This window comes from Pseudoliparis swirei, chromosome 24, assembly GCF_029220125.1.
Source record: "Pseudoliparis swirei isolate HS2019 ecotype Mariana Trench chromosome 24, NWPU_hadal_v1, whole genome shotgun sequence".
Classification (NCBI taxonomy): Eukaryota; Metazoa; Chordata; class Actinopteri; order Perciformes; family Liparidae; genus Pseudoliparis; species Pseudoliparis swirei.
Window position 1 is genome coordinate 20,445,879 of NC_079411.1, and position 14,247 is coordinate 20,460,125.

The 14,247-nt window shown below is 44.2% G+C and overlaps 1 protein-coding gene across 4 annotated transcripts in view; it reads right to left on the reverse strand.

Moving 5' to 3' along the window:
• Window positions 1–14,247, reverse strand: part of LOC130190644 (nucleosome-remodeling factor subunit BPTF-like) — a 39,906-nt gene that overhangs the window by 17,368 nt on the left and 8,291 nt on the right. For 3 of the 4 annotated variants that reach the window (XM_056410161.1, XM_056410159.1, XM_056410162.1), the window contains exons 3-16: window positions 12,309–12,360; window positions 11,924–12,092; window positions 9,972–10,190; window positions 9,110–9,304; window positions 7,986–8,168; window positions 7,418–7,584; window positions 6,888–7,064; window positions 6,583–6,764; window positions 6,268–6,399; window positions 5,414–5,543; window positions 4,568–4,703; window positions 3,890–4,192; window positions 1,604–3,689; window positions 101–225 (exon numbers count right to left, since the gene is read on the reverse strand). In XM_056410161.1, coding sequence (XP_056266136.1) covers window positions 101–225; window positions 1,604–3,689; window positions 3,890–4,192; window positions 4,568–4,703; window positions 5,414–5,543; window positions 6,268–6,399; window positions 6,583–6,764; window positions 6,888–7,064; window positions 7,418–7,584; window positions 7,986–8,168; window positions 9,110–9,304; window positions 9,972–10,190; window positions 11,924–12,092; window positions 12,309–12,360 — 4,256 coding nt within the window. The remainder of the gene's footprint in view (window positions 1–100; window positions 226–1,603; window positions 3,690–3,889; window positions 4,193–4,567; window positions 4,704–5,413; window positions 5,544–6,267; window positions 6,400–6,582; window positions 6,765–6,887; window positions 7,065–7,417; window positions 7,585–7,985; window positions 8,169–9,109; window positions 9,305–9,971; window positions 10,191–11,923; window positions 12,093–12,308; window positions 12,361–14,247) is intronic. The other variant, XM_056410160.1, reaches the window with a different exon arrangement.

Sequence of the window (14,247 nt, forward strand, 5' to 3'; positions counted from 1 at the left end):
AACGGCACCATCATCTCCGGGTGAAGGACATCTTTGTCTGGAGGCGGTTGAATGGTTTGGGTGAGTTGGTGGGGTGGGGCTGGGGCTGGGGGGGTTGTACCTGTCCTCGTGGTGCCGACAGCAGCGGATGGTTTGACGGCCATGTCGTCCCATCTCAGACAGGCCCACAGGAGCCTCAGCATCAGGCTCACACCAGCCAACGACTTCACCGTTTGCAGGCGATACCTGTAACACAACCCAGAGGTTCAAGTACTAGTCATATATTTATAGGAGCATATAAACATTTGTCCAAGTATTGTGTGTCGTTTACAGCTTTGCACCTGCACATAAAAAAAATGTTGGCGCCCCGCTCTGCCCCCACCCTGGTGTCAAGCAATTCATTAGTGTCAGGCAACTGGCCACCCGTGACTCCCCCGGTGTGTTACAGAAAACACATTGGAGCATGATCATGGGACAGGAAGAGGCAGACTGAGGTTTTTGGTGGTGTTGCTGGACCCTCAGGACTGTTTCAATACAAGGGCTGCCATATTAATAATAATTGTATATGCTGGGGCTGCATGGTGGTGTCGTGGCTAGCACTGTCCCCTCACAGCGAGGGGGGCGGTACTTCTGTGTTAAGTTCGCATGTCTCAGCTGTGCATGACCTTTTATATGTAATGAACTATTTTAAAGACTGACTGATCTGAGAGCAGAAGTATTCCTTCTGTGCATCATTATGGCCATGACAGATATAAAAAAGAAAAAAAAGAACTTGGCACTCGTTTAACAAATCTACAAAAACATTTCCACGCGGCTGTGTGTGTTTGGGGTTTGGTAGAGATTCCCTTTCCCATGTGAAGCCACCTGCAGGAAAACATCCCTGGCTTGCAGGTCTGAGTCACTGCATAACATGGACATCCTGACTCTTGTCTGCCTGGTGATTCACGACTGCTTCAGATCTGAGGTCCAGTTGAAATAACATGTGTGACACCAGGATCAGAGCCACAACATCACACTGGGCCAAAGTCACAAACAGCAGGGAGGGCGACATAATGAAAAACAAAACAGGACAGGGCACTGTGACAAAACCAGAAGAGGGCTTACATTGGCTGCAGAAGTGACATAACTAGAAGCCTTATTCCTGCTGTTGTAAATATCACAAATGTACATTCTTAGTTGCTAAAGAAGTGATTGGTCTAAAACTATGGGGTACAAAGCGACACTGGCTTTGTTTTGTCATTCGATATCTACGTCATGGTGAAGGATATCAATGATAAATGCATTTGGAATAAAGTTGTGTTTGTCTGTGTGTACAAGATCCAAGGTGTCTATTTTAAGCATTGGTTTCCTCTGATGTTTGTTTTTTTTAACCCCCGACACAGCGTGACGGTTACACTGCAGCCAACGCCCTTCAACAAGACACTGGCCACAAACGTTGCCACAGAATGCTTCCCACTGATCACCGACGCTAACATGGGACAAATGCAAAGAATGACTTTAGTGCTACTTAACCGGCGACTTTGTCAGTGACTGCCGAAATGCACAGTAAGCACAAGGACAGAGGGAATGAAAACATTCAACAATGCCTGCGGTTTTGATGGTTGAGAAGCTTGAGCGTGCTTACCTCCAGGTGATGCCAAACGTGGGCCTGGGTGAAGGATACGGCCAGATGTCCAGCGCTGGCTTGGCATTGTAGTTAAATATGGACACCTCGCGGAATCCGCCTCGCCTCGCCAGCATCTTCAAGTTGTCGTGAGGCAGAACAAAAATACTCTTGCGCTTGCTCTTGGTGACAAACTTGCGGTAAGAAGGAAGCGCGGTGTCCGAGCGCATCTTCTTGGCGCGGGAGAACTTGAGGAGGCGGACGCGGCCCTTTGTCGACGAGGAGTCCTCGAGGCTCACAGTGACAGACGTGAGGGAGGTCTTACCCATGGTGTCCCTCGTTGACTTACTGATGCAGGCCGAGAGCGCCGTCTTCTGTTCTTGCGTCACTATCTCACTCTTGCTGTCCTCCGACTGACCATCGAGACCGGGTGAACAGATTTTGGTCACAGTTGTTTTGGTCACGGTGGTCAGAGTGGACACCGCACTGTTCTCTGTGGTCGACGCCACGGCCTTCGCAGTCACTCCAGATGCCTTCGACGGCACTTGAGCCGTCTTCATCTCTGTGGAAACGACCGTTGTGGTGGTTGTGGACGTCGTGGTTACCTGGGTGATAATGGTCTTGAGTGGCTCTGTCGTCCCGCAGTCGGAGCGAATCTCCTCCAAGAAGTCGCCGCTCAGACTGGACTCTTCCGCTGACGGTATAGGAGATGGTGCCATTCTGATGATCTTGATGGCCGGACTGGGCATGGTCTCTGCTGACTGAAATGGTAATGTGATGCTGCGCTGCAGAGTGCTCTGAGCATTCGCTCCAAGTGCGTCTATGTTGTTCTCCAGCCTCGTCATCTTCAGGGGAGGTGTGTAGTCCTGCTCTGACTTCATTGTCTTGCTCTCTACCTCTACCTTAGAAGCGAGGCTCGGCCCATTGCCCCCAACCTCTGTACAATTATTGAGGAGAGCCAAATCTCCGTTCACTAAAGGCTTTGGCTGTGCGCCGTCCTTGACAACCAGCCCTTGCTCTTCGATGTTACCTATGCTGTTCACTTTGGGCTGTGGACTATTGGTAAGCACACCATTATTACTCAACATGCTTTCACTACCCAAGCCGTCATTACCATTTACCTGAGGGAGAGGAGAAACTGGCTTGGGAGTGCTATTGCCTTCGGGTCTACCTTGTCCACCGCCATGTGTATTTTCTTGGTTCTCCTCTAGCCCTGTGCCATTTTCCTCTGGACCTGAATGCGCTGAACTTGGGGTTTGCTGAATACCTACTTTAGAAGGAGATGTGTTTTGATTGCTTATTTGATCAAGAACACATGAGGTTCTTAGAGAGTCTGTTTTTAAGTCGGGTACCTCAGTCCCTGTGTTCTCCATATGTGCAGCCTTGGTAACATCTGATGGTACACTGGCCGTTTGTCGCTCTGAAGAGCCATAAATCCCCCCTGCTGTTGCTTCATGTACACCAGGCAGCGTGACGCCCTCTTGCCCTGAACAGTCTCTTTTGATCTGATCAGTTTCTTTTGGCCCCATAGTCCTTTCCACTAAGTCTGCCTCCAATACCTGCGGTATGGAGGCGGTTTGGTTTTGTATACCTGTACTGCAACTGTCTTTGGGTGTTGAGTCTGTAACGGGAGAAGGAAGAGGAAGAGGGACAGTCTCGTCTGTAGCTTTAGGGAGTTCAGCCGGACTCTCCCCTTCGACCTTTCCCTCTGCGAGTTTTCCTGCCGACGGAGTTTGTGTTGTGGAAGACTTCTCCTCCACCTTCACAGATTTGCCCAGTGCAAGCTGTGTCTGAGCGAGAGTGTGGGGCTTGAGTGGTGACCGCGGTCGGACTGGAGTGATCAGCGCAGCGTTAGAAATGGACAAAACTGGTGCGGGAGTCTGACAGTTGGGGGCAGACACCTGCTGCCGCTGCCTCTCCTCAATCACGTGCTGCTTCACTCGTCGCTCCAGCAGGATGTCCAGTTTGGAGGACTTGACCTTCTTCTTGTAGGCAATGTGGGTGAGGAAGCCCTTGCTGACATCCACTACATCGTAGTTAAAGGGCCGCGTCAGACTCTCTGTCGACTCCTGCTTTATGGAGGCCTTTTCCTCCTGAATATTGGACCCTGGAGAGAAAATTAATTCAGATTTTAATATGTATTTATGTACAATTCTTCTTACAATCAAGTTGAAAACGTTTGGGAAGGACACATAATGGTGAAGTAAATGTTGTAATTATAAACTTTGTATATACGTTTAAAATAAAGCACAACTCATGAGCCACATGCAAATTAATACAGTGCAAATTAGTGTCACTCTGTCATACTTTGCTCTTCTGATCGTGAGTCGGTGGGGTCCACCTCCATCACCACAGGCGATTCCTCTGATGACAACTCAGACGTTGCCTTTTTATCCACCCCATCTTTCTTTTCCTCTTCTATCCTCTCATTAGATTCCACATCTTCAACAGACATCGAAGGATCTGGATCTGGTGCAGGCTTGGAGAGACTGGAGGAGTCCTGATCTTTTGCCTCACTGCTCAACACAGCAGGTCCCGGGGCTTCTGGTGCAGCCACACTGGCGTGTCGACTCAAATCCAACAGAGTACATTTCTTGCCAAGTTTAGCATCTTTGGAAAACACAATGAATTAATTAGAAAAATAATCACAACTTCAATTACATAAAGAACATGTTTTAGACATTGCAGTTAATCTGCAGGTTTGCTGGACATTTAAAATAATTGGTAGAAGCCAAAGGTAAAAGAATAAGCAGGAACATAAACTATCAGTAAGAATAAACAAGAATTTAAATTATTTATGAGATCTTTGATTCTCACTTTGAGTCAACTCAATGACATCCACATTAAAAAAAACATGCCTAATTCACAGAATGTCGAGCAATGACATTGTTGAGATTACCGAGCGAGAGACTAATTCCCTCTTAGAGTCAAAGAGACTTTACATTATAGAAAACCGAAAACCCCAAAAAGTCTCCCATTTCAGACCTTCCAGTTCTTTGCGGTAGTTGGCGTTGGTGTTTCCGGGAAGCTTGGGGAGGAACTGCTGCACATAAGTCTTACTGATCCAACTCCAGCCCCCATAGCCCGTAACGCGATACTCCTCTCCTTTTTGCTTCCACACCTTCAAATAGGACCAGAAAGTAGAAAACAAATTAGTAAAAAGAGAGATAAAGAAGTAATAAAAGATTTTAAAAAGTTAACACAGGAGAAAAGTGAGTTGGGAGAAACAGATAAAACAGGGAGCGCAAAGGCATAAAGAGAGTTGAAAGGTTATTCACCCACTGATCACAAACTGCTGCTGGAAATTACTCACATCATAACTCAACTTGCTGCATCAAAGAGCCCTTGATGGTTACTCCCCCGCAAACACACAACATACACACTGGGTTTTCCCAAAGCAATGCCTCAGATTACCAGGCAGCAAAGTCTCAATCTTAAAGTGCACCAGAATAAAATAGTATTGTCATTATCAATATAGTTGTAAATTGATGTGCAGAAGTAGAATAGTTTGGGTGGCGATAACTTATCAAATCAAGTCGTCTCTGCATTTACGGAATATCTTATCTCCCAGCATGTGTTGGTGCCTTGTGTGCTTTTCGATGCTCATACATGGGGAGTGGATTTGTATCGTCTTGTGCGTAAACAAAGGTTTTAATGGCATGTAAAAATGTCCGGCATGCAGTCAACAAAAAAAATCAAAAGACCGTGGCCAATAAAGAGTAGAAATGCACATCGATGGTGGTCCAATCTCAATCTGATATCTTCAGAATGTATCCTGGTGTGCATTAATGACTATAGAATATCTAACTTCTGACATTTGGATGCACATACCTGGTGTTTAATTGGAAAGGTGTACTTGACCCAAGTGGCCTGTTGCATCGTCTCCTCGTCCTCTAGCTTCTTCTCCCTTTTCTTCACTTTCTCTTTCTCTTCACGCTCTATGGATGTCATGCGGTTTAACCTGAAAACATTTATTTAATTGTCATACAGTATACTGCTGCTCTTAAAGTTTATCCGCATTTGATCCTCCTTCCACAAAGACTACCACACGTATCTTGTGTATATTGTCAACACTTCAGCTCATCTCATCAGCCATTTTGGAAAAACATAATATGTAAATAATTATTTTTCTTATTATTATTATTATGTGTGAGTAAACAATTGGAAAGCTTCTTGGTAAATGTAGAAGTATAAATAAATCACTGACTAAAGTTTAAAATATAATAGTTGCTCTTAAACACAACACAATTAAACACAAAATTGTCTCCATCTCTCTCAATTACTTTGCTCACAGTTCAGTTACACACACACACACACACATACACACAAACACTCGCACACAAAATCTTGGACAATCACCTCTTTAAAGGGGCGTTGTGGTGTTAAAGCGGTAGCAGAGGCAGAGGTGGGTGGCACTGGTAGTGGACTTGTAGTCTAAATATTATGCCTCACAGCTCGGGTGGGCCTGTTGATCTGATCTGCTCAACTAACAACACAACCCCTGTGTACACGGCGAATACACACTGCATATAAAAATCTTGAATTTCAAATGAAATTGTGGAACGATAATCGTTATTTTGTTTATACGTGTAGAGATATTACATCACATAGGAAAAGCACAGATTTCTGAATATGTATCGTGTGTACACAGCATGTACAGTAAACATACAAACACACTGCACTACCTGGTGTGGCCCAGTGAGTCCTTCCAGAGAGGGAGCATGGCCACAGGTTTGATGGCACACTCCAGGATGGCCAGAGCCAGGGCAAACTCTCTGGCTTTACTGCACATCTGAACGGCTTTGATCCAATTGGTCCTACAAATCGAGCAAAGAAACGGTGTTAGGGTGTGCTTTTATTTTTGTAAAAGTGATTTAATTCTGACCTTTCTTTCATCACCAACGTCAACAAGACTGACAGCTTACAGAACATTTTGTGTGGTTTCTAAAACACATAGCAAGCCAAGCGAGTATCGGACTTCACAGTGCCTGAATCAGTACCTGTGTGAGGCCCAGTTGGGGTGCATGAATGGTGAAGGAACGTTGTTCTCCAGCTGAATGATAGTGATTCTCAGTGTGGAGATGGTCAGCAGCTTGGAGCCATGGATAGACCCATTCCACTTAAACTCTCCTGCAGGCGTCATGCAGAACTTGTGGGAAAGATGCCGCCTCTTGTCGTGGTCCTGATGAAAAGACAAATAAAGTAGGTTTGAGAGAGGGATTAAGTCAAAGCATCTCAAAGACCGGGGACATTTCAGTGCCCCATTCAATATCGGTTCATAACAACAAGTTGTCGTGTTACCTACCTCTCTGTGTTGGTGCTTGTTGAGGGCCACAGTATTGGAGCTGTACTGGTTATGATAGACGCGGTATTTCCCCTCCTGGCCAAGCTTAAAGAATTGGCTGAGTGTCCCCTTCATCACCACCTCCTTGCCCCGCGTGCTCACACGGGTGACGTCACCTTGTGCATTTACTACTAATACCTGTAGAGGCAGGGAAAATGATACAAGTCATTTTGTTAAAGACTGCCTTCATATTCCCATCTTTTTCTATTCTCTGTATACAATGAGACGTCTGCAACGTCATTGTTTGAGATGAGGATTCATTACAGACAGTGACTTTGCAGACTTGAAATGAGCCATAGTAGAGTCCTATGTTTTAACATGTAACACGTTAGTTAGGGACAACGTATAAAAGATTGTAAGCTAAATCTCGAATTCTTTCGCAGAAGCCTTTAAAACATACACTACCCTGTGCACCTGTGTGTTTGACACTATGCAGGCTTTTATTTTTGTGAAAAGAGAGCAGAAGCATGATCATCCATGGTTTTCCTCACCTCTTTGCCCTCCTTGAAGCCCTTGTTGGCTTCATGAACAGCAGCAGCCACCTGTTGGTTCTTCATCTGGCTCAGTTTACTCTCTGGGTTCCTCAGCCGGGTCACCATGCGAGTGGCTGCAGACTTCTTACTGCAGAGACCCGTATCGCCGTCTGCTTTACAGTCTCCTGGAAAGACCAAAAAAAGCCAAGTCTTAGACTGTTATAAAGTCTACGAAAGGGTCTATGATGTGCAAGGATCACTGAAAGAGATAACCTCATAACAGAGGTTGCGTAACACAAGTAACTAAAAACGTTGTTTCTCATTCAAAGAAAACTATCATGTGATTTCTTGTCAGTTTTCAGGCCTATTTAATGGGATATAAATTGTGTAGATGACTAGTACGATATAGAGGACAGTTGTGTTTCTGTCATTAGTTTAGGCTCGCAAAGTTCACATTTATTTACTTAAGGAGTGTCATTAAGATCAAGATCTTCTTTGCTAGACATAACCGAGTACAGAGGAGTACAGTTTTCAACAGTACAACAGAAATTTAAAGCTAAAATTAGATGTCATTATGAGGTCCGACCTGTGTCATCCAGGCTGGCCAGGGATGACTGGGAGGACTTGTCAGCCAGGTCTGGAGGTTCAGGCCCTTGGGCCCTGGCTCCCGTGCTGCCGTTACTGTTCTCCTCGCTGGTCTGGGATGGCTGGCTCAGGCTGGGGATGCCATCTCCACCGGCATGGACAGAACCCGATGATGGGTTTTCTGCTACACAGACAACAACAAAAATCAAAAAGAGGCTCAACCGTTATATAAACAAGATCAGCTTGTCTGGATTGTGTTGTTCATAATCTGAGACATCGTTAAGTACACCGGCAAAGTACGGCTGAATTCTCTGATCTAGAAATAACAGACTGTCAAAAATGAACACAGAGTAGAAGCGTAGTCTTAATGAAGATAGAAACATTCTTGGATAGATCTTCAATAGTAAAGGCTACAGCTCCCTCTACTGATGAGTCCCATTGAATGCATGCGCCAAATAACCAGCACACATGGAGGGATGGGACACTTGAAAGCAACTGGCGACCAGTCCAGGCAAGAATAGGGAAGGCTCCAAAAAGGCTTACACAACTACACCGACCACAACATGGAAAAGGTGAAGCTCTGTAATCATTCAGGATGAATATGTGCAGTTTTTCAACAAAGGCACTATCAAAACAGAAAGCTTATTAATCAGAGGTTTACAAGCAACCAGCCGAGGAAAAGCTTATTGAGAAGAAATATTCTGCCGGGCAATGTAAATGCTGTGCGAGGCTCGGTTCTAATCATGCCGAGTGCGGTGACAATGCCATCTGATTGCAAATCAAATCGATGCAATCAGCTTCTAAGCTCTTTAGAGAAAGGGAGAGCATGAGCATTTAAGAGGTCAAGTTCACAATGGCTGGAGTTGTTCCACGGCTGACGCCAGGTTCAAGAAATAAAAATGTGACAATTGAACACAAAAGCCAGCAGAAGGACTGAGAGCCACATGCGAAGAAGGCAGCTGAGAAATGGTTAGAGGAACGCCAAAGCACCGGCGCTAACAAACACATCACTGCGATGAGCTTCATCGCACAATTCTGCAAAGTTGCGGACTGTGACAGTTAAGCAGATCCCCACCCAAAAAAATCCCAATGAGGTCAACTTCCCCCGAAAATGTCCTTGTATACCTTCGCCGTTGTTAGAGACCTTCATATGGGAACATCCCGCTATCAGAGCTGCTTCTGTGGTGGCCGAGGGCTTTGGAGCCTCCGAGGCCGGGCTCACAGTGGTGAGGAGGGTTTGTGTTGGGGCAGAGGTTGCTGGAAGTGCAGGTCCGTCTGAGAAGTTACTGCCATCTTGGCCAGTGGGTGGAGCTTCAACAACTACAGGTGAACAGCAGCAATGTTGTAAATATTGTGGATATTATGGTATACTGCATAGAAAACTTGGGAGACAATGAAGAGAAGCAGTAATGGTTGCTTCTAAAATATCCTTCAATCATCAATAATAAAAAAATCAGCACATTTGGCAGAGCTACCTTAGTTAGCTTACACTTAGCTGCATTACTACCTTTAGTGAATGCAATCATGCATGTATTGGAATACCTAGGCATTTATATTATTTATACTCTCGAGGCCATTACGCTTCCCAAAGATGGAAGTGTTTTGTTCTGCTGCACATGCAATACATGCGTTATCATTCTGTATAGGGGCCTCTTTATTGCACCGTATATACCATATCCAGCAAGTCACAGATTTAAATGTAACGTTATGCTTCATGAGTACCAAACTAGCTCATCTTGAGAGAGCACAGCATTGCTTATAGGTATCAGAGCCAAATAACAACAGGAATGATTCTTAAAATCAATAACTAATCACACCATTGTGATGATGTCCTTTTCTTCAGAACTGAATAGAGGAATCGAGACCCAGACAAACAGCTTTTCAGGCCAGACCGTACAATATTTTTACTACTATTATCATTACTTTGGGCTACATATTTTAATCGTGTTTGTAAGAATACTTTGTGAAATACCAACATCACAATTACCTTCCACATCCTTTTTCTCTTCCATGGTCTCTTCTTTTGTCTCCTCCTCTTCGGTCGCTTCTTTGACATTAGCCTCTTGTTGCCCATCTTCCCTCAACTTGGCCTCTTCATCTTCCTTCTCTTTCTCCAGCCGCGCTTTCTGCGACTCCTCAGCAGCCCGTCTCTTCACCTCCTCAAGCTCCTCCTCCTTCTTAGCCCGCAGCCGCTCCACGATCTCCTCTGGATGACAGACGCAAACAAAAGATAACAGAAATGAAAGGATGAGCAAATAGATTGCGTGTGATTATCAGGAAACCCCAATCAGGGATGTGATCAACAACACTGTAAAGAAGACTAAATAATCCATTGAAATATTATACAATGTGTCTAAAAAAGCAATTTGGGAAGTTACAACAGCCTTAATAAAACTAAACCGAGAGAAAACAAAATGTGTTGTTATTCAACTGTGATAAATCACAAAATACCCATTAAAAGCCAGACTGAATTAAACCGATTTGAGTTTAAAAGGAAAGGTAGAATAACAGCATCAGACAAAAATTCAGTCAAAAAAATCTTCAGGTAACAAAGACTTAAGGAACCAAACAAATACTGAAGGACAAAGAGGGTTCGTTATCCTCATTCATCTTCTAACATCATACCAGTTTAAGCCGCTTGCACTGGTTACATTTTAAAGTCTCGAAGGCTTTTACATGAACTTTTAACTCCTTGGACTTATTGTCCAAAGGGGCCACTCAGATCTTGTTGTGAGGCTGTTTGGTGTTCGCCACTACACCACCGTGCAGTCCTAATAAAAATAACAAATGATTTGCTTGAATTTAATATTAAAACCCCAAACTAGGCAAAGTAACAGAATAACCTTCCAAAGGCCCTCTATGTTTAGACTTAACAAACGGTAGAAGCAACAGACTGTTTACAGTATTCACGTTACAAATATGTGCAAACAAATGAGTAAATTGTTGTTGATGTTGACGAGGAGCATTTAACATCCAAACATGCTGTAAAACCCCAAAATAAAAGTTGGATTCTAGTGTGTGGTCAAAGAGCACAATAGCATCACGCTGTGTTTAGATTAATCACAAAGGTGTTAATAAGTGGAGCAGCAGTGATAGTCGCATATTGAGAGATAAGCACGATGTGTCATTTGATCCACAGCGGAAGACTCTAAAGTCCTTCAGATCTTTATGACTCATCTGTCGCACCATTACCGATTTAACATCAGCTGAGCAATAGAAAGCCTCCATCTGCACCGCACAGGACAGCATAAAGAAACCAAAAAAACATTCGATAAAAACAGAGCGACGGATTGACAAGCACTTTTCTGTTGGGCACTCCTGTCAAGTCCAATCAACCACTTGTGTATCTTAATTATCACGTGTGCGATGTGGACATCATACACTGTTGCTGTCAGTGGGACAAAAGCTGTATTCATACAGGCATACAGCTTTGTTAAAGTCTGCAGAAAGACCCTTAACTAAACGGTGCACCGCAGATGATAGAAGTGCCATCTCCCACTCAAGCTTTTCACTGCACAGCAGACCAGATGCTACAAACATGATGTGCTCACAAGAGCATCATTCTCACCCACAGCCGCATGCAAAAAGAAACAAACACACACATTTGGTGGACTTCCTGTCTGAAGCAAGGAATAGATGAGAGACTGAAAGGGAAGCTCGAGTGCTGGACACTGGCCAAACTGGGACCAGAGTATAGTTACATAATAGCTGGGTTGATTCCTACGGCCCAGCCATTTATGACTGGGTGCCATTCATAAGTTTTAGGGGGAAAGCAGGCGGAGGAATGGGAAGACAGAGAGAGAGAGAGAAGGAAGAAAGGAAATACTTTTAAGAGATCCTTCTTCCACTGATTCCAGGATTAAATTCAGCGACAGAAAGCGTCTCAGATCCTCTGAAAATGAATCTTTTTTTAAACTGAGAGAGTGAATAACTCCTTACCGTTAGCGGCAGTGAGGAAACACTTGTTGCTGCCACGGGCCTTGTTGGTTAGGTCCTCAGTGATGTCCATATGTGCGTGCACCTCGTCCCTTATCTCCTCCAGCGCCGCATACAGGTCGGCCTCCCAGTACTCCTTATCCAAACAATCTATGAGCTCGGCTAGCTGGACCTGGGGGGAGATCAACAAGAGCAATACAAGATTGGCTCACAGCAGCACAACAGGGAATGTTGGGATGAATTTTCGTTAATTAAAAGGAAGAGTGAGATTGGGACACACAACTATCAGTCAGTAGGTCAAAGAGAAGAGTAACAAGAAAAATGATCAAATGTTATCGTGTGACGAGCACTGCTCCGCCAGTGAGACAAAATGGCGAGTTGCGTCTACCTTGGTGCTGTAGTACCAGATGGCTTTGTCCTCCTGCTCGCCTTCCTCCTCCCTGTAGGGGAGACAGGAGTGGGAACATGAGACACAGCGGTGATGGGTGGGACAAACAGGAAAAGATGATGGGATCCACATACACCTTCTTTCTATATACTTCTGTGTGGCTTCATACGTTAGCCATTTCTCTAAATGTAAACATTTACGTCATGCTGATGTCAATGAATGTGTCCATGACACATAAACACGTGATGAAGCTACGCTCTGGCAACTAGACGATCATATTGATCCCTCCGTTACAAATGTTCATTGCATGGTTAGCCAGCTCGAATGATTATCATGTGGACCGTAAAAATGTGTATGCCGAATTTCATCTCTCTGTGTGAATATAATGCCGTCACATTCATGTCGTAGACAACAAATTACACGGCCACTATAATATGAGCAGGTGTTAACAGCTGAGCAAAGGTGTCATAGAAAAAACACAGGGCAATAAGTCCTTTGAAGAATCTTGCACCCTTCAAGACACCGTGAAGTCTTTAGTTGTTCTTCAAAAGGTTTTCTCATCTCGCGTTGCTTACTCAAGACTTACTCCTCAGTTGGGAGGCATGTTTTATGCTACGGACAAAAATGATGTAAATATTTGATAAATAGGACGTTCGTTGCAAGGGTGTAACAATTGTTAACGAGGTAAAGTTTTGGTGTACAGGTCACCCACAGGGCTGGCTGGAGTCTCACAGGTCCATTGGCAACTATTTCCAGGTAACAATTGATTTAAGGGTATTTTATTTAAAGCGTTTCTATTTTAAATTTGGCATCTGAGCTAGAGCACTTGTTTGGCTGTTTGGATCCTCTTCAACATTCTGGCTGTCCATGGTGCTGAAGAGAAAAGGCGTGAAGGGACTGAGACCTTCAAATTAGAGATGCACCGATCAGCTTTTTGGTGCCGATCACCGATCACTGAAATCAGTACCTGCCGATCCGATAATACCGATCACGGTGTCGATTGAAGCATTCTATTTATTGTGTAGCATTATTGCCTAGGAATATGAGGAAATACATATATAAAGCAACTCAAACATTAAAGAAATTACAGATTTCTTTAAACATTTAGGACTTTTACTTTGAAAAATGTCCTAATTGATACATTAAAATTGTTTGATTGCTATTGTAGGGGATTTCAGATATGTATGGAACACATCTGCATTATTCATTTCCTGGAACTCTTGGGGAAATCTATTTACAGGACTTTTCTTTACATACAAAAGTCTGACTTATTTTTATAAACTCTTCCTTGGTACAGTAAAAATGTTTTAATGTTAGCATAATTTTAGCTAAATCTCAGAAACGATCTATAAAGATACAAAATCAGTTCATTGTTTACTTTTATATGTTTGTGTATGATTTGTCGACATCTTATTCTGAAAAACGGATGTTGTTTCACGTGGTTCTTTCCGCTAACTTTGCAAAACCGGATGTTGTCACTTAAATCCTTCCGCTAACTTTATCAAAACCCTCGCGCTCCCGATCGAATGTGTTTACCGTGAGCATCAGTCTATAGGGGCTCAGACATGTGAGAGTCGGCTGAGTTGACCCAGAGATTCAACTCGGGGGACGGGGACGCCGCTCGGTGCGTGAGGATCCCCTCGCGGTCCTCTCACTCTGCGGCCCTCGCCGGGCGCATCGTCTCCGTTGCTGTGCGCGGCGATTGAAACGTCTGATAGTTCTCGCAGATGTGACGTCATCTGATCGGCCGTTTTGAGAACGCCGATCAAAACCGATAATGGGAATATCGGCCGATATGGATCGGCGCCGATCAGATCGGTGCATCCCTACTTCAAATAGTTATGCAAGGCTGATCTTAAGTACCACAACACTGTATGAACCTAGGGAGCCCGGGAATAGCAATAAAGAGAAAACAATTATAAATTGAGGCCGTCATGTC